This window comes from Rhipicephalus sanguineus, chromosome 5 (genome assembly GCF_013339695.2).
Source record: "Rhipicephalus sanguineus isolate Rsan-2018 chromosome 5, BIME_Rsan_1.4, whole genome shotgun sequence".
Lineage (NCBI taxonomy): Eukaryota > Metazoa > Arthropoda > Arachnida > Ixodida > Ixodidae > Rhipicephalus > Rhipicephalus sanguineus.
The window spans coordinates 68,830,715-68,853,049 of NC_051180.1; the positions used below are offsets into that span (position 1 = coordinate 68,830,715).

At 45.5% G+C, this 22,335-nt stretch overlaps 1 protein-coding gene across 1 annotated transcript in view; it reads right to left on the reverse strand.

Annotated features, from left to right (window-relative positions):
• The window catches only part of LOC119393724 (uncharacterized), a 64,035-nt gene extending 42,520 nt beyond the window's left edge, over window positions 1-21,515 (reverse strand). The window contains exon 1 of the mRNA XM_037660844.2: window positions 21,260-21,515. Coding sequence (XP_037516772.1) covers window positions 21,260-21,314 — 55 coding nt within the window. The 5' untranslated portion in view covers window positions 21,315-21,515. The remainder of the gene's footprint in view (window positions 1-21,259) is intronic.
• Window positions 21,516-22,335: the final 820 nt, after the last annotated feature.

Consider the following 22,335-nt stretch of genomic DNA (forward strand, 5'->3'; position numbering starts at 1 on the left):
CACCAATTTGTTGTATTAAATTCTTTCAAAAGACTTTCAAAACTTTATCTATCTATCTATCTATCTATATATATATATATATATATATATATATATATATATAGATAGATAGATAGATAGATAGATAGATAGATAGATACGAGAAGTCACAAGCGGTAAAGATGCAAAGACGGGGAACGGCTCACTACAAGGCAAAAGAGGGGCGCGCAGTTATAAGGGCATCAACTCGAGCGGAGGAAGTGCCAGACATCGAACGAGGCCGATCCAATTTCCGGCTGGCGCGCGCTATAGGCCAATGGCATAGCTGGCTGCGCGCGTTGGGCACGCGTAGGCATCCCGTCACGCTGTTGCGACACGTGCTTTGCGGTTGCCGAAGGCCTCCGTAACGGCCTCAGTATCCAGTGCACGTGGAACTCTCTGCGAAAAAAACACCTTCCAAAAGAAACTGCGCCGTACACTAGTCCGAACTATGCATACCCGTGATCCCCTTCTGCATGCATGGTCGCACGAGCGACTGATTCGCCCTTTCCGTGTTCAACGGGGCTGCCTGTTTCTCCGGCAAGTTCGGCTATATACGTGGATAGGGAACGGTTGCTGAGGCGCAATTTGCAATTCGGTATAAGGGAAGTTGTGCGATCAAGCGCGGAAGCACAGAAATTCTGTCGGCATTCTGTCGCGAGTTAGCAACGTGCAGAAAGCAACGGGAGAAGTCACAGGAAGAACTGTGCAATGCGAAAACCGTGTCGCCATTTCCAGCTATGCGAAACCGGAAAGATGCCTTAGCAGTGCTGCCAGGGAAGAATCTCTACAAGCTCCCGTGTGGACGAAGAAGTTACGAGGTTCTGGCAAGCACGTGATGCAGCCCAACATCGTTGGCGAGTTAAAGCGCGAGCACTTTAGCAGATACGCTTCAATTCACAGAAAAAAAAAAGATACGTTGTTCTGACAGAATTTAGATCTCACTTCCTGCTTAAATATTCATTGGTGGTTTTATCATCGCCAGTACGCTCTAACGTACGTGACGGTGCCTCGAAGAAATTTCTTTTATTTACTGCTACATCGAAGACGCTTTACAGTCTGCCAGGCATGCGGTGCGAGATACTGTTTGACATTGTTACAACAGCGATGCAAACAGCACTGGCTATCGAAGACTTTTATGCATTCGTCGTTATGTAGGTAACTGCAAAAACATGACAAACGCACAACAGGATTCTTTGTCCAGCATTCCTCAACAAATTAAAAAAAAACCCTCTTGAACGTGTTGTCCAGTCTTCCTATCCAAGGAATGACGTGTTCATTGTGTGCCATTGGAGAGAGCAGAGCAAAATATATACAAAAATTCTGTGAATAAATACCTGAGTCAAACAGCTAATATTTATTGCGCCTTTCTACGCCTTCAGTGCTGGTCGTATTCACGGACGGCCTGATCACGGCTTTCTTCTGTCTATTGGACGCTCCAATGTTATGCAGAATAGCGTAGGTCTTTGTAGGTCATTGGCTCATGAGAAAAAATCCGGCTTCCGGAGGCGTGAACACAAATGGCACCAAACGTTAGGTGGGCCGATCGCGGAGATAGTACAATACCGGGCGACGAGTAAAAAGCTTCAAGGGGGTGGGACTTGATGTAGTAACGGCAAGGCTGCCAAGGCATTAGAAGGGATAATTAGCGCATAAGGTGAATGAAATATATATTAGAGAAAATAAATTGATTCAAAAGAGAAATGTAGGGAATTAAAAGTCAATCGCATGCGAAGTAAAATTGATAAAGGTGAAACATATGTGAACTGAAGTTAACTAAGGTAGTAAGGGTATGCAAACGAATCAATTGTGAATTAACAGTGAATGATATGTTAAAGTGAAATAATGTGAATGAAATGCTAGTGAATTAAAGCTAATCAAATGTGAATTCACAGTAAATCAAATGGGAAAGTCAATGAAAGTAGAATAAAATGTGAATGAACCCTTCGGCGACTAAGTCTCAGCATGTAAAACCAGTGGTGATGTCTAGGCGAGCGAAACAGAAGAAAACAAGAGGAAGTAACGATGCAGTGGACTCAGATCGTCAAAGTGATTTAAGAAGTTTCTCGTGAGAGCATAAACATTTGTTTTCACTCTCCTTAGATAGCTAAATGGACTGTAATTTTTTTGTGTGTTTATGAACATAGCCTTTATTTATTTTTATTTTTTTCTTACGCGAAGCAAGAGAAAATCTGTTGGATCTTCACGGAAACTATACACCAATAAGCAAAGAGCTGTTATACTTGACGAAAACAATAATGAACTCGTAGCACAGAGAATATTTCCTGACTCTCCTCTAAACCTTCACGGCAGTGGCGCCATCCCACTGTCGTCTATTGGATCACAGGGGCACGTGCATTGCCTCCACCGGCTGCCCTTTTGATTTCCAGATTTATCTGGCTCCTGTGCGCGATACTGTGCAATAGGCTCCTCCCCTATTTCTTTCCCGTACGCCTACCCCTTCCTTCCTTCCTCCTTTTCCTCCTTTTTTTTATTTTCCCTACCTCATCCTCTCCCTTTTCCCTTCTTAGTGAATTGTAACACTAGGCTTGGTCCCAGTGTCCGCACAGGGTTATTGAATCTCGACAGCCTTTTTAAAGCAACCAGTAATTCTTTGTGTACTAGTGTACGGAAACAAATCGTAACTAAGCTGCACGCACCGGGTCTTTGCAAATTCCTCACCTGACCACGTATTCTTACTCTGTCACTATAACTCAAAAGGATGTAAGAATGTTGTGATAGTTGTGATACATGGCGAAACTTGTAGCTCACTAAGAAGCACACCGATTAAGAATGTAAAGACAGCACGAAGGGCGTCGTCCCGTCTTCGCATTCTGAATACGTGTCCTTCTTAGTGTGCTACAAGTTTCGAAAAGTCTCGCTACAGCTTGTTTTCCACGAACGCATCGCCAGAGCAGTCCACGTGCATTCGCCTGACACGGACAGTATTGTGTTGCTTCGAGAGGCTCCTGCGCATTGCGAGCTTGAGGAAGCGGTTAATATTGCACGTTATCTACGAATGGCATTGCTTATTCACAATATTTCGTCGACGTCGCTGTAACGCCAGACCCTTTTCTCGAACACCGGCTGCGGAACGCTCGTTCCCAGCTCGAATTCTCGCTACAAACGCAGTCTCCGTAAATCTGCGAGATGGCTAATGTTTTGTAGAAGAGAAGAGATAGAAAAAAAGGCGATTTTGGAATTAAGCTTGCTGGCAGAGATCGCGTTAGGCGTTCGCCCTAACGAACGCATCTATATATTGTTGCGGCTCTGAAAAGTGCGCGGATTAATAATGTGTTTGCTTGAAGAGTCGTTGGTTGGGGGCTTATACATTTTTAATGGCTCATCCCCCCCCCCCCCCCCCGCACGCTTCACAAGCCTTCCACGGTTTAGGCTCGCAGCATCGCTTCATTATTCATTACCTCGAATCCTCGGTGAACATCGGGAGGTGCGTGTGGGAAGAGACGTGCACCATGCATACGGAAGAGTACGGCACTCCAAACGTGAGGCGACGTTCTTAGCTGTCGAAGCACCCGCTGTTTTAGTTTGAAGTTCGCTCATTTACAACTATTCACCATCCTCTACTCGCTACCTGCATACAAGCATTTCAAAATGCGTCTCCTGTTTTAATAAGACAGGTGCGTGCAGTAGATTCAGAGCAGTGCTGGACAGTATCGAAGATACATGTATCTTAGATACTATCTTAGATACTCTTTGGGTATCTTGTATCTGTATCGCGATACGTCTCGCAAAACGAGTATCTGTATCTGTATTTCTGATACATTCAATAATGTATCGTGTATCTTAAGATACAAGATACTGCTATCGCAACACCGCCGTGTGAAACAATTATCGCGGGCTGAACTCCGCTTCTGAAACTGTTACTGGCGCCACTAAGCCATATGAATAAAACTAAGGGCAGCGACATAAATTTATCTTTCTGTCAGAGTCCTCTAGTGAGGTCAGGTGATGAGGTCTGCGCGTCCCTATGGGTGGAACCGAGTCAAGTGGCAGCTCTCGCGCAGTCTCGACACAAACACGCGCGCGAACGTCTACACCCAGCCCACGTAGTTCTTGTTTTCTCGATTTTTTTTTCGTTTTATTTGTGTCAGTTCCATGACACTTTCTCTTAGCCGCGGTCGTGCGCCGCGCACTGTTATGAGCGCAGCGTCTGTCACGGAAATTCTTATGTCGCTTTCGTGTCGTTATTGAAGATTCTCTTGCGTGGTGCTTCGTTGCATAATCTGAAGAATGCAAGAACGGAGTTGCTTCGAGTCTCATGGCTTTCACACAACAGCGACTTGAAGGACTTGGTGGACGTAAGTTTGCCTTACATACGATGACATTGGCTTATATGCAGATAATGTTCTAAGGACTACAGCTCTACCGATACCGATGCTCGATCTATTAGAACAAGCCCTTACCTAGCAAAAGATATCTCGGTGTACCGTATCTTTTTCTTCTTGCTATCTTTTTTTCAAAATTTTTTAAATCATAATTTTATTGTTAGCACAAACGCTTTCTTATCTGCGCTTCTTTTGGATATGATACATTTCCTAGGTCTCTATGGTTTTTTCCTGTTTTGTCGATGAAATATCTCTTTTGTAAAGGGCTGCCAAAAGAATCCCACTGCTTTGTTGCTACTTTTAAATGTCTGCGTTATATTTGCTGCTGTTTACACATTTATACTTCGCTTGAATTTACTGTTCTGCCAAGGAGATTTTGAAAACGAATATATAGTTATGTGGGCGTGCCTTGAGTATACAGTAATAATAATATTTGAGGTTTAACGTCCCCAAAACACGCTATGATTATGAGAGACGCCGTGGTGGAGGGCGTCGGAAATTTCGACCACCTGGGGTTTTTCAACGTGCGCCTAAACCTGAATACACCGGCCTCAAAGATTTTTGCCTCCATCGAAAATTCTTCCGCCGTGGCCAGAATTCGTTCCTGTGACCTTCGGGTCAGTAGTCGAGCACCATAACCACTAGGCCACCGCGGCGGGCTTTGAGTAGAGTGTAAACCATTCTACTTTACCGCTTAATAAAATAGTGAAATTGAGTTTGCATTATAATAATGGAAATTATTAGGAGCTATCTTATAGATGTTAGATGGGGGATTCGAGAAACATTTATACCAAATGCACCGTTTTTCTCATGAGCGTCCGAACTACTATTTTCAGGCAATTTCGCATAGGCACGTAATTTGCTATTGTCTTACCTTAACAGGTAAGCTGACGATACTTCATCCTTAATTGGCATAGCTAATAGTGGTCCCGCCTTCATCGGGTTTCTATACTTATTCACAATGGATGTTTGATACAGAACCCCCTGTCTATTTTACTTATAATTTCTTTTTTTTTTCCTTTTCTAGGCCTCCCTGATTTTTTTGCTATTACTAGTCGCCAGATCATCGGAGCTGTAAGTGGCAATAGCGCGAATAGAGGCGGTGTCCTGCGACGCTTTGTGCAACTATGCTGCCATGCGCTCTTATTTATTTATTTATTTATTTATTTATTTATTTATTTATTTATTTATTTATTTTGGTATGATTGCGTTTAAACCGAAAAACAAAGTTGTTAGCACCACTCAGCGCAAGCCGCGCCGCAATGTTTTGGAAGCTTCGCAATTTTTACAGCGAAAGCTGTTATGAGATCATTTCACCGGCCGTTTTTGGCGCCGTAGTTGTCCGCCGCCGCCGCCGGTGTCCGTAACCAGTATCGCTCGAAATAAGAAAAAAGAGTAAATAAGAAAAAAATTCCAGGATGGAACCAGGGCCCTCTGCGTGGGAGCCCGGTGTTCAACCTCTGAGCCACGCCGGTGCTTGAAACTGCTTTGCAAACAGGTCCTATACAGGCTTCATGTCGGGAAGGAACCACATTAGCATATGCAATATAGCGTGGTAGAAGAGCAAAATAAGCACCAAGCGTCGCACAACGCGAATTCTGTAACCAGGCGTCACACAATGCGAATTGCGCAACGAGTAGGTTGTTGAATGCTTCCAACCCATTACAAAGGGATCTGCCATAATTCTTCATCGTCATCAGGCACAGCATCAACAAAGTGCGCATAATGCCTTACATGCGTTTAGCAGGTACCATGGCTCTCCGTAAAATGACGAAAAATGGCACCGTGCCTGCTGCCCTACTTCTCAAAAATTACAATTATTCAGAGCGTAGTGGGTTCCTCGCAAGTGCACTTGTATTGGTTGCCAAGGAAGCCCATAAGCGCATGATCCATTTCCTCGGGGTCTCAGTAAAATTACAATGATTTATAGCGTAGTGGGTTCCTCGCAAGTGCACTTGTATTGGTTGCCAAGGAAGCCCATAAGCGCATGATCCATTTCCTCGGGGTCTCAGTAAAGTTCTTCGCCCCCCCCCCCCGTCTCTCTCCCACGTCAACGTATGTTATACAGCATGACGGGAGAGGAAAATAGCGAGCGGGCGTCACCCAATGCAAATTACATAACTGGTGAGCCGTTTAAAGCTTTCAACCCATTACAAAGGGCTGAGCCATAATTCTTCATCGTGATCAGTCGTCGCGTCAACAAAGTGCACATAATGCCTTACAGACGCGTAGCTGGTGCTTCGCTTCTCCGCAGAATGACGAATAATGGCTTAGTAGGTGCTTCCCAACTTCACAAAAATTGTGATTTATGGCGTAGTGGGTATCTTTCTAGAGTACTTGTATTGTAGCCCCAAGAGAGCTTACAACGCCGCTCTTCCAGCTTTCGCTGTGACTGTGCTGCGGTTTCAGCGCAGTCACAGCGAACTGTGACTGACTTTGTTGAGTTCGTGAAAGTGCCGGATCGGAAATAGAAGCAAAAGACGATGAGGTCACCGAGTGGATACCACGTACGTCACGAGTTCTGGCCGGGTTACCGGAGGCGTGTACGAGACCGACAAAGCTGGTAGCGACACCTGATGATGCCTAGCCCAACCAGAGACCAACAATATAACATCGCAGCGACTTACCCGCTTGCTGATTCTATGTAAAGCATTTGCAGTGAGATAATTAGCAACTCACAGTATTCTCATTGCTTTTTTTCCCGACAAGAACTATAACGCGACGGAAAAAATCGAAAAAAAAAAGTATTGTAGTTGGACAAAACGCCACAAGATGTCGCTACGGGCTCCGCAGTTACGGAGAAAAAACCGGCTTTGAGTAACTAACGAAAGGGCAAAAATGAAATAAGGAGGGAGGCATTTTACGACAATATAATGGGAAGCGCTTTACTGTTTGAAGCGAGATCAGTTTGCCTTAGAACGGGTAGTTATAAAGCGAGATTCAGTAAAGAAGAAGAACAATGCACGTGCTGCGGGGAAGATCAGGAAACGGCGGAGCATGTTCTGATTGAATGTGGAGACATCCACCCAGGTGTACGTTTGGGTACGAGCCTACATGACGCCTTGGGTTTTAGAGACAATGGAAAGCTGAACACACCCGCGATTGAAATAAGTAAGAGACAGTTAGAGTATTGGTGGCAGAAAACTGAAGAGAAAGGACAAAAATAAATAATGGGAAAAAAATAAGGACATTCTGCCGTAAAGGGCACAGAACGGAGCTGAAAACTTAAGTTTTTTTTTTTCTTCTGGAGTAAAATAGTTTTAATTGAAGTAAAGACACTAGGCCAACGCTAAAAAAAAAGAGTAAAGGTTTTTTTTTTTTTTTCGAGCCTGGTGGCACACTTGTCACCGCCTCGTTATAAAGGGGACGCTCATAGCATCCATCCATCCATCCATTGTACGCAGTTGCTGCTGCTGCTGCAGCCGTCAACAGCTCCGGTAACCAGGTACCCGCAAACGATAGGAAGTCTACAGACGAACTAAAGCTCTCTGCTGCCGGGATCATATTGCGTAGTGGACAGATAACTGCTTCGACCCTCCGACGTGCGTACGTGGGATTGGTATGCCTTGAGAACGCGGCGTTGCCCGATATAAATATGAGTCAGTAAGGCGTACATCACGTCATTTGCATGTTACGCATAAACACTGTTACAGGGTGCCAATGTTGTGATTTCAATGCTTCCTTCGTCACTTCTCATCCTGCTACTTTACGAATGATCGGAGCGAAAATGTTTCAGCACGTCTAATGCTGCGGCTACTCCAAGCCTGGCGGAAAATGTCGCCTCAGTTGGACAACGACTACAAGACCAAAATCGCAGCTATTGGCGAGATTCGCAAAGTGAATCGAGATTTTCTTACTGATTTTTACACTCCTGCCAGCTCTTTCGTCCATCGCCGCACTAGATAAGCAACGTAGTTTGACAATCGAGGAAACAAGCACTCGCAACGCTCAACACAGCAAACGAAACAGCAGCACTGACAACATAGCAGAAGCTGGCCAGTGACGTCACTGGTTCTTGCGGTCTTGTTTACCAAGTAGACCATCTACGTCACGGGGCTACCGAGTGCTCTTCGAAATCGAAACTGCCTCCGGTTATAACATACGAGCATATAATTAAACATTCGTCTCGCGCTGGGGCAAATGAGTTTCGTCGCCGCTATTATCGAGTCAGTAGTCATTGATTAAGAGCAAAAAACAGAGGTTCACAAATTTTCTGTCACCACTCCTTTAAAGTGCAGAGCACTGTTTCGGTGGTGTGCTCCGTCGATAGCACGAGCAGAAAAACATATCGAAATACCGATGAATTTTTCGTTCAGCGACGTTTAAAGTTTTAGTAGTCAGACAAGGCCCATCTGCCAGTAGAACCAAAGCGAAGCGCCGTGAAAGGGGTACGACGACATGAAGTGATGGGAATCTGCTTTACTCACTTAGGGACGCTGTGCCTCGTTGTTGGTACAGTTTCAGGATATCGCCGTGATTACACTAAGTACTCGCAAGCGACTCACACCCGCGTAGGTGGACATTTTGCAATGAAAACATCACGTTAAACAAAAAATGCCCCCACCTCCCCGAAGGGAATCGTGAGGAAATGCGAATGCATTTCTTGCGCCGAGAGTACACAGCGTAGTAATCGCTTCACTCCATTTATAGATACGTGCGAGCGAGCGGACGGGAGAGTGGGGCGCAGGGAGGAGAGAGAGCGAACGGCGAGAGAAGGAGCGGCGAAGCACTGCACCTACCCTCTCCTACACTCTCTCCACACACGCAGGAGCTCGGCGGAGCTCCCGTGTAGGAGAGGGTAGGAGAGGGTGTAGGTAGGAGGGTAGGAGATGGTGTAGGAGGGAAGCGCCCTCACACGCCAGAGCGCGCTCCACCTCTCCACTCACTCTCCGCTACTCCGCCCGCACCACCTGCTGCGGTTGCTAGGGGCGAGGATAAGAGCGCGCGCCCGCAGCTGTTGCTATGGGACAGGGAGTGAGAGCGGACAGATAACACCTGCCGGCGCGCGGACACCGACAGACGCCTGACATGCCCCGACTAAGAAATGCATTCGCATTTAAAAGAGTATTCGGGATACCTGTATGAATATGAGAGTTCGTTTCCTACGGGGCTGTTGAGACGCATCCATATTGGACGTTACCCATCTGTTACACCATGCGCGAAGCACAAGCGACCTACTTGGGCTCATGTTCTTCAGCTCGTCGGAATATTTCAATAATTAACAGATAGAAGAACTTTGTATCCTGATTCTCCATTTAACTTCATTATGGCCTAAGCCGTTATCAGTAGTACAAACAGCAGAGCTGCTGGCATCCCCGCGCGCTTGCTCCTCTTTCACCAGCACCACCTGTGCGCGAATCCTTTCGGTCTACTCCTTTCACCGGCAGCGCCAATCATGCTCCTGCTCTATCCTCCTCTCCACACCACCTTTTCCGCTACCGCCATAACTTCGCGTTTGTTCTCCTCCTCTCTACCCAGGTCCACCCTCTCCATGTCGATACCCTTTCTCTACCAGGTTCAACTCGCTATACTAGTCTTCCCTCTCACCCACTTAGCTTTAGCCATGCTCTCCCTCTCGCCAGGCTTCGTTCTCACAGCTCGGCTAGAGAGTGCGAATGATGATCCCGAGGGGATTTACCCAAAGCTTAAACAGATCCGCTGTTAAAAAGAGGCAACTAGTGGATGGCGAAATGCCAGACTTAGGGTGAGCTTTATCAATAAAAAAAGGCAGTCAGTTCCCACAGGCGGTTCTAGGTGAAGATTTCTGAGATTGTTTCTCGCATACCAACACACCCTTTTGATGACCTCAGTTCCGTGACGGAAGTGACGTGTTATTTCTTGGTCAACTCCAGCATAAAACATTTCCGCGTTAAAAACAATGCTCTGGAATTTAAGCCCGTATCTTCTACATTTTGTCGAGCATAACCCTTATTGTTTAACAGCCTGCATATAGTTTACTCCGAGCATCCTTTACTTCCCCCTAAATGCAACATCGTAGTATAGACTACCCTATCTCATGCAGGAAGTGGTTCGTGAATGCTGCACCTAACCAGAGTTGCTGAAGATGGTCTCCTCTGATGTCGCTAACTCATGATAAAGAAGAAAAGAGTTGAAGGCAGAAGGAAGCAAGAATAACCAGAAAGACATCTGGTTGGCTACCTTACACTGGTGAAATGGTAAAGGTGAAAAGATAGATGAGAGAGGGGAATAATATGTGCTGCATATTAACAGAATAAATGCCAATAAATAGTGTAGGCTCCACTGCATGCGAAACCGATCTGTGCCGACTGCAAAGGTTCACTGAGCTACGCCTGTGAGGATTTAGGAAAGCACTGATGCAAATTCAGCCAGGTTTAGTTAGAGAAGTACCATACTGATAGCAATGCAAGTGGTTCGTCCAATACAATAAACTCTCTATAGAGAGGCCTGCACCACTGTAATATCAGGGCAACAAGAAATTACACATTTAAGGTGCGTTCGCGCGCGTCCATTGTGTGTTCATTTATTACAGCGGATTGCTTCTGATTGTCCTCCCGAGTAATTTGTGTATTTTTTTAATTGACTGCCACTAATTCGCGTGTTCTAGCTCGGGAATTCGGACCACGCACCCATAGCTTGTGTCAATACTCATTAACTGCTAGAAAGAATTTGTGAGAGGTGTAATACTTTTTAATGTTTCCTTGTTACTGTACGTGATAGTAAAGGAGTAGCTGGCGCCTCTACTAACATCTCCTTAAACACATTTTATTCAACACAGCCCTCAAATATCTCCCTATCAGCGTAACTTCTTATCGGAAATTTATCGTACTTTTATTAGAAATAGCTACGCTCGTGTCAGGCGCGAATGGTGCGAAGACGTACCGTCGCATGATGCAGCATCTGCAAAAAGGAGTAAAAATTTGTTACAAGCGGTATGTCATAACTTGATTGCGTATATGGTTTCAAACATTGTTCACGCGTCGTCTGTTATTCCGCGTATAGTGACTGCCCTTTACTGCTCCCAAGTAGGCTTTTTCTGTCCTCTTTCACCCGAAAGAAAAAAGAAAAAAACGTTAAAGCATCGTTTTTACGTGTCCGCGTTTTGTAAGCCGCGTCGGATGATTTCCGCGTCGGCCGAGCGCGGCGGAGCGCAACAAGGCGTAGAATACGTGCCGGGGCGTAGTAAATTCACGTTTCACACTTTGATAAGAAAAGAAGAGGTCCAAAAAAAGTAAAGCAGGTAACGAGCGGTGGTAAGGCCGCACTTTCGGCGAGACATCCTAATCCTTCACGGGAAGCGTCGTTTGCCCGCCTGAAGCGATAGCCCCGGCCGGTGCGCCTCGGGGACCGAAGAAACCCGTCTTAACCTTCGACGTCATGACGGACAGCCGGGGGAAACACGGCGCGAAAGCTACGCGTCTTTCAAGTCATTTCGGCCATGATCGATGGATGTGAATCGCGTGCGGCGGGAGAAGCCGCGGCGCACCGAACACTTTGCTGCTCGGGGCGGCGACCGTGGCTCCAAGCGACGGGTTTGAAGAGGGAGGGGGGAGTGGTGTCTCGCGAGGTGGAGCCTCGCCCTTCGCTTTGCCTCCTCGTGCGCTGCTTTTGCTTTCTTTTTTTTTTAATTTGGCTTATTTTTGGATGTTCACTATGTCCGTGCTATTTGCGAGCGGCCTGCCTCGCTGAAACCGCACGCACGCCAGGGGACTCGGGACCAAGTAGCGATGTTTGCGTAGTACATTGTGGGCGCGTTAGGGCTTATATAGACTTAACTCTCGATCGATGCTGTTGTGTCTGGCATCATGGAGTCTAAACCGCAGTCTTATGCAGTCGTTATGCCGTACACCATACCACTATCCACCCGGAAATCACTGCTCCGTGTTTGTTCGAATATGCGGGAGCAGGAAAAGAAGGCCGCATTTACGTCGGACGAGGAATCGAATAAGGGCAAATAATGAATGATATCTTGCGGGTATGAAGCGTGGCATTAGTTGTTTGGCAAACGCTCACTGAAATCAGCTACTAAATGTCGCCTTTCCCAGGGTCGCTGTCAGACGCGTTGTGTACCTATTGTACACTGGATCGAGACAGAATATGTTTGTAGATAGTATCTACGGTGACTTTAGCTTCGTGCTCCGAGTTGTATGCGAATTGTTTTCTCCGTCTAACGAATGAATAACTTACTTTCTTTATCATTACGCCAGCATTTCCGAACCCTATTACAAAGCTGGAAGTACAGCATGTTCCGGAAATGTTCCTGTTTGAATATGTATGCTTCATCGGAACCATTTTTCATTGAGATCATTCTTGCAGCTTCGGTTTAGATTTGAAAAGGAAAGAAAGAAAATGAGCGCGTATTAAATACGTGCCACTTCCTCTTTCATCGTACTTTGCTTCTAAAATATTCACGATTCTTGAAAATAAGCGTTTTCTTTTCTTCTCCTGCGCGCATGCGTGTTCGCTCAACGAGGATCATTTTTCGCGCTTTTGTCACGTGCGTAAGAAGCGAATCTGTTCCCCCTTATACCCTCCGTTATACAGTTTACGCTCATTACTTCGAAAGCTGTTATTGATGCGCCAAGCTTTCATTAATCAAGTTGTTCGTGGTCGCGCCATGATTTCATTCTCAGCTGCTCATTAACGTACCGCCCCAGCGACACTGTTCACCTAACGTTTTCTTTCTTTTTGTTTATTCGCCGGGCGTAAGTTAGTGTACCACGTGAAAAAAAGGAAGGAGGGCAGCAACATTTTTACACATTGTAATTAAGGTAGTGGAGCTCCCGTGCTCTACTCAAAATTGATAGACTCAAAGCTGTTCTTTTCTTTATTGTTGCCTTTATGAAGCCTAACTCTCGGCATGAGGGCCATTGCTAAACTCCAGAGCTCGACGTTGCTTTGGCGTGGTCTCACACCTCTAGTGTTATTGTAAATACAAATTTTTCTCTCCATTTTTTAATTGTCTCGCAGGGATCAGCAGTCAAGTGCTTAATCATTTCCAGTCCCCGCCTTCCTTCCATTCCTAAATAAATCACGTTGAAACGGCTTGCACGCAAGGTTGCAGTGACCTGAATAAAGGTAACAGCACTTCTAATTTTCTCGGAAAAAGTGCTCCTCGTATTGCACGTGCTCCCGCGTATACGATGAAGGGTGATGTAAAAAGCAACACAATGAACAAAATATATTCGTGTTCTCTATTTTTTTTTTTTGTGTGTGCCGCATTGCTCGTTGCTCAAACTTCGTAACCGACATTTGAGGCTGCATTTACATACAATCTCAGATTCAGGATGCTGTGCGATGTTTCCTGGTCCCTGTCTAGCAGTGTAGAAGGTGCAATGCGATGTATCGATCGTCTTTGACGTTTTATGCAATTGTGTTGACAATGCATCGGGAAATATGACTTTGAAATGTTTTGTGAAAACAAGTTATCTGCAGGATGACGGTGTCATCAACGATGAGAAGACGAGTAGTAAATAAAGGCGGTGCTTGGAATTGGCATGTGAATCCGCGGCTCGCGTTTCCTGCGGGCGTCGATTCTGGTCACTAAAATAAAACTTCATTTAGGTCTAGTTATGAGGCTAAAATACAGCGCAAACGCGCTTCTTTGTCCTTCTTACTTCTTCTTTACTCCTTTGTCCCTGCGCCTATCTGTATATGATTTCATGTCTTATACAATATCATCCGTGTTACACGTTTTGGTTTAGAGCTATTGTTCTGTGTGCATGTGCTGTAAGTTTGTCTTGGGCTTATATGTGCATTTGCGTATGAAAGATTAAAGCAGTTGATAGTCATCGCTTGTGTCGTCCGTTCTTGTCTGTGTGGGTGCCTTTTGCGTTTGCGCTGTAGTTTTAGCCTGAGGATTCCGGTCACGGTGTAAGATATATACTGTGATTCTGGTTCAGCCGTCTCGTTTCTTCCCTCCTGTGGCATAAGTCTACAAGAGTCAAAGCGTTCCCACTAGCTCGCGCCACCACGAGCCACGGGGCGCTCTTCTTTTCCCCTGGCCGACTGGCCACGAGTGACGTGCGATGCAACCCCAAAATGGAAAACTAGCGTGGGTGGACGCAACACGACGCAGCGATACGACGCAAACGCAGCGAGGCAACGATGCAGCATGGCCCGCGTCTCGCATAATTTTAATTTCGCCACGTGTGGCGTCCCGTGCGTTTCACCCAACGCCGCGTGCGTTTGTGTTCTGCCGTTAGTATCCTGGAGAGCGAATTACGCGTGGCGTTCTTCTAAAAAACAAAGATGGTATGCCTTTTCACCTATAATTATGCTTCTTGGCCTCCATTGCTTATGGCGGGTGAGAATTGCCAGATTTCACTGCGACCCTGACAGGCGACCTGCACGTGTGCTTTTTCGGGAGAGCATTGTTCAATACATAGATGTGCTCCAACAACAAGACTTTGTTCCTGACTGGCTGGCCAGGTCTGAACCTCTGGTATACCTTAAGGAATCTTAAAGAAAGCCAGTCCCGTTTTTTTTCTTTTGTTATCTTGACACTGTAGTAGTATTGTGCATTACTGTAAACGGTGTCTGTTATTGATGTACATGTGACATTAATAAACCCGTAATAAGGCGAAAAAAAGACGCATGGCGTAATTGTCTAAGGTAGCGCGCTGCGGAGCAGAGGGTCGCAGGTTCGAATCCCCGGTCGAGTGCATTCGAATTTTTTTTTCTTCTGAATTATTTTTATTTGTGGCTTCTATTTATATAAACATATACATATACGGGACATGACGGCGACGTAACATTCATGCGTTCTTTACGGCGTGCTGTCTTCAACGTTAGCGACAGTGTTCGCAATATGTTGAAAAAGAAAGTTAAAATGTGTGATTGTACGTGCTATAACCACAAAAATGGAATAATTTGCGGCTTCCCACAACTGAAGTTTCCTTGGAAGAGCAGATGGTGTTCCTCTAGAAAGGAAGAAAACTCAGTTACCAGGCTACGATGTCGAGTCCCGCCACTGAACTTTTACCTTCTCAGGTCTGGTCTGGCTCAGTCACATTTATGCCTTCACTGCAGTGAGAGTGAATCTCTGGATCACTTCTTTTTGACATGCTGCCGGTTTAAAATCCAAAGGAAAAGACTACTAGAAGATCCCCTTCAAAAGATGGGCTTGGATTTGTCACTTCCAGTGGTTCTTTCATTTGGTGCTACCGTGCTTGGTTTTAGCCACAGGAGTGTTTTCGACGCTGTATGCAATTTCCTACGGGAGACCAAAATATTTGAATGGTAAGACTTAGTTCAGATTATTTTTCTAACGTTTCTTTCCCTAATCACAGCTGTACATACATGTATGTTTGGCCGTTTTTCTTTCGTTTTGTTTTTTCCCTTTAAGCTTTATGAAGCCAGCCTCTGATTAAGCTTTATGAAGTTTTACTGTTTATGTGTAACGCATAAAATATTAATTTTTAGAACCGTTTCCTTAAAAAACTGAATTCATTCTTTAAGAAAGGCGCCGTCCGATTCATGGCCTATCCCCCTAAGTGGGTTGCGCCAAATGTCTGAGGAACAACAACAACAATTTGCGGCTTTTATACTGAACCTCGTGTATACCCTCAGAACTGACTAATTTTTTTTTTAGCTTAACTGTGACCGATGGGGCCGATGCTTGATAGTCCACGTAGTTTTCAAGCATAGCTGCGATGTGTCCACGCAAATGAGACTGTCCTTGAGACAGTTCCCGCAGCCTTACAGTACAGGAGCACTAGCCCATCCCCAAGAACAGTTTTGTTAATAGCTTTATGCAGGAGGCATAAATAAAGAGAAATAAAGAAGTCTAAGAACGAAATCGAGAACACGTGGCAGAGACAACAATGGTCAAGCAAGGCCACAAATAATGACATTTAATACAACGTAAAAAAAAAGGGTGAGGCGTGCGAGTGCAAACACGGACAAAAGAGAAGAGAACAACGCAACACAAACGCCGGGTTTTGGGTCTGTTCTTTCTTATCTGTGTTTCCGTGACTTACCTTCTTTCATGATGAATGTCCCCACCAACTCAGCTATCTCAACTTTCTGTCACTTTAACACAACGTATCGGCCGGTCACCGTCCGGACCATCGCTTTGAAAGTGCCCTATGGAAATCCTTCGTACACATCCTTCACGCAGTTTTTTTTTATTGCTATTGTCGAATCGACTAGTACGACCTCCCGTCCAGCTCAAAAATTTCTCTCTTTTTTTCCTTGCCTTTACGTCTCCCTAGCTGTTGCTCTCGCATTTATTGAGCCTCTGTACACGAATTCGGCCACTCATATTGACGGTCTCCCGCCCGTTCCCGCAGGTCCCCTGATTCGATGTAAGTTTCTCTATAGCAAAAAAAGGAAAAAAAGAAAAGGCACGCGTTCAAGCAATATCGTCAACGCCTCGTGAGAGCTCATGGGAGTCTAGCTTCTGGTGTAGGTACTGTTGCGAAGGCAGGCGAACCATTAGCCCGTTACAGTCATCACTTCTTTCGTACGCAGCGTGTTTGCTATTCTTCGTCAGTCGGGCATAGCATGGAGAGAGAAAGAGAGAGAGAGAGATGTGAAGAAATGGCAAGGAGGTTAACCGGAAGAGAAACATGGTTTGTTACCTGACACTATAGGGAGAAGAGAAATGCGCGAAGAAAAACTGGAAAGAGTAAAGAGGAAATGAGGCGTGCGAAAAAATATGTATAGGAAGGAGGTGAGGAAGTGGAAAAATACAATCTCTATAATGGGCCACTGCCGCGTAAACAGTTCAATAATGCCTTGATCGACTTCCTGACCCACGACTGTTATTTCAAGTGTTTTTCACATAAGGAATACCCGCCACTGAAAAGTGCGAGAAATCAGAGGATGCACGCTTGTCATTCACTGAGCCTGTAACGCCGAACAACATCACTTTTTGGTGATTGGAGGCATTCTCTTATATTTTAAATTATTGAACCGCCACAAAGACAAGATTAAAGACGTTACCAGGAAGTGTTCTGTAAGAAACAAACGCGTTTTAATTTAGAAGCAGCGGAAAAGAAGACGCGCAGTGAGACAAGTTAACGAGACCAATAGAAAGTGTTTCTCAAAAAGACTGAATGAGGATGTTTTTTTTTTTTTTTCTAAACTCGCGAGTCTCCCTCTCCAAGGGAGCATGGTCCCATCAATTACGATTTGCACAAACGTTTCGCTGCATTCGCTCGTACGCAGATGTGGTCAGAGTCCCTTCGCTGAGGCAGTGCGGCCTTCGTTCGAGTGTCATTATTAATACCCGCGGTCAGTGACCGGAGTGTAGCATTACCGCTTCGCTGCTTCCGCTCATGGATACCACGACAACCGCATTCGAGAGAAGCGGAGCAATATATTTTGTTATTTATTTTGTCTGTTTATTAGCTTGCTTATTTATATATGTGTCGTAAATTAAATAATTCCGCAGAAATTCTGACAACAACAACAACAACAACAACAACAACAAAAGGTGTCTCTTCAGAATTCGTGTGGGTAGCGGTAAGCGGCGGCTAGCGGTAGGATGTACACGCTGTCACTTTCAAGCCCGTTACACTAATGTAACCTTTACTGCTGCCTCGCAGGAAAGAGGTCCTCGATATTTGATTAAAAGCCCTTCAAGGGAAGATGATATAACATTGCTGACCTCAAGATAGGTTGCGGGCCACTTTTTTCTGACAGCGTTGTTAAAAAACCAGCCAGTTTACCTCCTTCGCACGCCATCTTTCTTACGAACTAGATCCGCCAATAAATGTTAACGCGTCAGTGATTGTATCTTATACGCCAACTGTTCCTAATTATAAGCTATTCCGTCTTTGTTTTCACTCGGGAAGACGTTAAGGTGCGCGCAATTGTTCTTTTCTGCGCAAGCAACCATTAGTGCCTCTGTTTTCTCAGTTTTTATTGAGCTCTTTCCCTATGTATCGGAGACTGTATGTGCCAAAGCAGTCAGCGACACTAGAATTAACAGCCACTGTGTAATCTTAAAACTGAAGACGTTCGCTATTCGACTTAAAATTAAGCTGGAGCTAATTTAGCTTAGGTTAAGTGAGGTTAGATTAGGTGGAAGTGGTCATAAATATAGTCGCAATGCTGGTTAGAGTTCACCGATATCGCAGGCGCTTTAAGCGCCGTATTCTGTCATTCATGAAATGTTTGATTTATATCTTATCTTGAGCATTCCTTTCCTCATTTTGCGTGAGCTTAATTATTATGTCCACATACTGGAATACAGATGCGTGCATACTGTCAATAGTCGTACATGTTACGCATGCCTTTGGATATTTGCACTACATTATATTCACAAAATGGTCTACTTGTGACATGTAGTTTTTAGTCGAAATAGGCTCTATCTATTAAACATATTAAGAGCAATGAAGTCGTCGCTGCATTTGCGACTGAGTTGTGGCTGGCGCTGCACAGAACTTAATTTTCCGTCGTGAGACACAGTTCAGCAAATGCCTCTTGACACGTTTATTCGGCGCAGTGTCTTCACAGCGGCAAGCAGATATCAGGGAATCATGAAATCGCCGCTGTGGTTAGTAGCATCTTTTCTATGAGCAGGAGTTGTAACAATCGTTCGCAGTTGTCGTTAGGAGAGTTTGAGAGCGCTACTTCCTCGCGCTCTTCCTCCATGCCAACATTCTGTTCTTTATTGGCACCGATTAGCACGAAGGTGCCTGACTGAGACATCTTTCAACGGTAATTCTATTTTGCGTGACTCGGTAAAGAAATTGGGATAAATTATATCTCGCTCTCCATGACCCCCCCCCCCTTCATTTCTTTTTTTTTTTTTTTCAAGCTGGCTTAACCACATTTTCGGCATATGCTGACATTCGCCAGCTTCTGCGAAAGCTCTAAAGATAGCTCGCGCAGCGATTGCTTATCGGAGGAGTCAACAGGTAAATATATCGCTCTCGCGCAAAGTGAGGTGCTAAGCCCTAAGCCCCCTTTCGCAATATCGAGAAACATTTGAGCGGATGTGCTTATGGGGAGTACGCTAATACTTGAAAGAGAACATAAGCTTGAATCACTCGTCCACTTTCGCTGAAAGTTTCTGCTTAGGCTGAGAAAGTTCGAAGGAGTACGTGACTTGACTAGAAGACAATTTGAATAGTCAGTGAGAAAATGAAGCGCATACCATCAGTGGATATTCAAAGATCGGTGAAGCTCGCCTCGTTTAGATTGAAGTTTAGTTCGGGAAAACTGTTACTACTTTTTTTTTCCTTAAACTCGCGGCTGTTGCGCCTTTCTACTTTCTCATAGATGAAACACCGTAGTCAGAACGTGAGTGCTTTCGTTACCTTGCTTCCAAATTAAGCACAGGATACTTGAAGGGCTATGTAATTAAGCAGAGTAATTGTGTTTAAATTGACAGATTGCTCGTTTGACAATTTTCAGTGTGGTATAATTACCAGCACTTTTTTACTTAACACCTATAATATTAAGAGTTCAGTTCATCTGTAGCCAGCTGTTCGAGAAATGCATATGTAACGAAATTTTTGCAAAAAAATTACAAGCGCCGGGTCACGGATATCAGACAACAGTTTCGGTGAGATGCCTCGGCTGTTTATATTCGCACGAATGACAATTAAGCCGTGTTTTAATAAAGACCAGTGCGCGACGTAATGCTTACCTTCGCCAATCAGCGTGCTTATAGGACATCACGTGGTTAAGCTGGACAGAGGGCTACTTCGCAAGAATCGTGCAGATTGCAATCCGTCACAAAAGTGTCAGACTATTCTCTCTCGCCGTAAAGTTGAACGTGTTCCTGTTCTTTGCTGTGGCTCCGACTTACAGTAATATTGAGCTAAGCTTAGACTGAAACACGAGTGCGCATTTTGCAACATCTTATTGGCATTAATATTGATTCTACTTGATGCTAATGTCAGCAGCTCTAATGTACTCGGGCCGGCATGCCATTGCGAAGCAAGTATTGCGTTTTTAACTTTCGACAGATATGTAAGCGAGAGCGAAGCAATGAAAGCGAAAAATAACAAGAAATCTGGATTTTCTAACCCTGGGAGTACGCGACATTGAACATGCACGTGTGCTAAGAAACTTCAGGAACGTTGCGCTTAAGAAACGTTTAAAAACTTTACCGTGCAGATGTGTGACACCTTAAGTTAGTCGAGAGCTTGTGGCATTAGGTTTACATGTTCCTGTGTGCTCCGCGCCACTGTGCACTATTGCTCCAGCGTTATATTTTTGTCTGTGGAATCTGTGACGTCTAATACCGCATCTCAATGTATACGCAACTGACATTTAAGCCTTATTAAGCCCTTGGCCCGACAGATGACTCTGAAACTCAACACGCACCGGCTATGCTTCAGTATAATACATTGTGAATTCATTAGCTGTTGTGTTTTACAGTCGCATTTATAGCACTCGTGCCTTAAAAGGACCCTTAAATATTTCCAGTCACGCTTAGTTCGCTCTATATCTCGTATGCTAAGAACCCTCACACGTACTTATTGCCGGCAGGATGAGATAGTATGCTCGAATGTTGGTTTGCAGCGCAGGAATGACTTTTCCCATGTAGCGCAAGCATTATAGGTTATCGTTTATCTGTGTCTCGGTGTTTCTTTGTTCTGGATCGCAGTAACGTTTACGCTTCAACGGAGAAACCTGCATACGCGCTCAGAAAAATGTCTTACGCTAAAGATTTTCGTGAGAGAGTACTTCAGACAATCGCGATGCGGAAAATATTCTTAGCGAAGATGGCTAACCAATGGGAAAACGCGCTTGCAAAAGAGAACTTTTGGAATTCCGCCTCTTCGTCGATATGACATACCGACAGGCTCAAATATCTACATTGATGAAAGACGACACGACTAGAGCGACGTAAGTTTGCTTACTTCGCGCCGTAAGCAAATATAGGAAACATCTTGCCCCACGCGCTACACGTCCCACTTTGGTGAGAACTCCCGCAAAGCGTCTCCACTCACCGGCCTCGAGCGCAGCCAACAGGAGGCAATGCAGGGCACCCGTGGCTGCCGACATGTGTGCCCACGTGGTGCGTGCAGGAGGGAGAGCGCGGAGTTTATCCGCAGGAGCAGCGCACGGGGGGCGTACTCCGATTCTGCGGTGCCGCCGTGCCTCCTCTTCGAGCAACAAAGGAGGCGACGAACGTCGTGGACTGCGTGGAGCGCAATCGCGCGCGCGCGCCTCGCGCACAGTGTGTCCCTCGCCAGGCTCGCCAAGGCGCCGCACGGACTGCAAGCGCGTGACTCCAGCCGCGTTTCTGCTGTGCGCGCATCCCGCGAGCGGCCTTTCGAGCGCGCCGCGCGCCGCGGCGCTAGCGCCGCCACGGGACTCGGGACGGTGACTAGCGACCGGGCTTCGAACGGGACCTGGTTTTTCCCGCGCAAACACGAATCGATATTCGGACGCAGTTTACCTTTTCTTTCCTGCCCCCTATCTTGTCCATTAATTATCGTTTTCCACCCACCGTTGGGGAGGACCCATCCTACTACTCACCCTCCTTTGTTGCCCCGCGTATACAGTACGTGCGGCGCGTACATCCACGCTAAGTGCAGGGCAAGCCACACTCCACTCATGCCGTTACCACGCTCCCCATCTCTACCTATCGGCGAGTGTATACAAGACGGAGAACATTCTCGCGACTTTCCTGAACATATTCTGAATTGACACTGCTGAATGTGCCATGGTAATTGGTGCATGCTACGTTTTAATGCCGGCTTCTCGTTGGAACCTTACATTCAAGCGACAAAAGTCCAGCTGCACTCATTGCGTGAAGTGCTACGTGGTTTGCGTTCTTAGATGTAGAGTACCAGATTTCGACACGATTTACTCATAGAGTGATAGGAAACAAGTTTTTCGTTCCGACAGCAGCCTTCCAAGGCGGGATCGCTGAACTAAAACGCTCATTTAATACGGTGGCACCACTTTGTATTTGCGGCTTGCTACGACCGTACAATACATGCTTGCACCGGAGCAAAAATTTAGAAGACGCGCTTGCAATTATTGGTTATTTATCTTCGACCGGCTTGTTTTCGGCCAG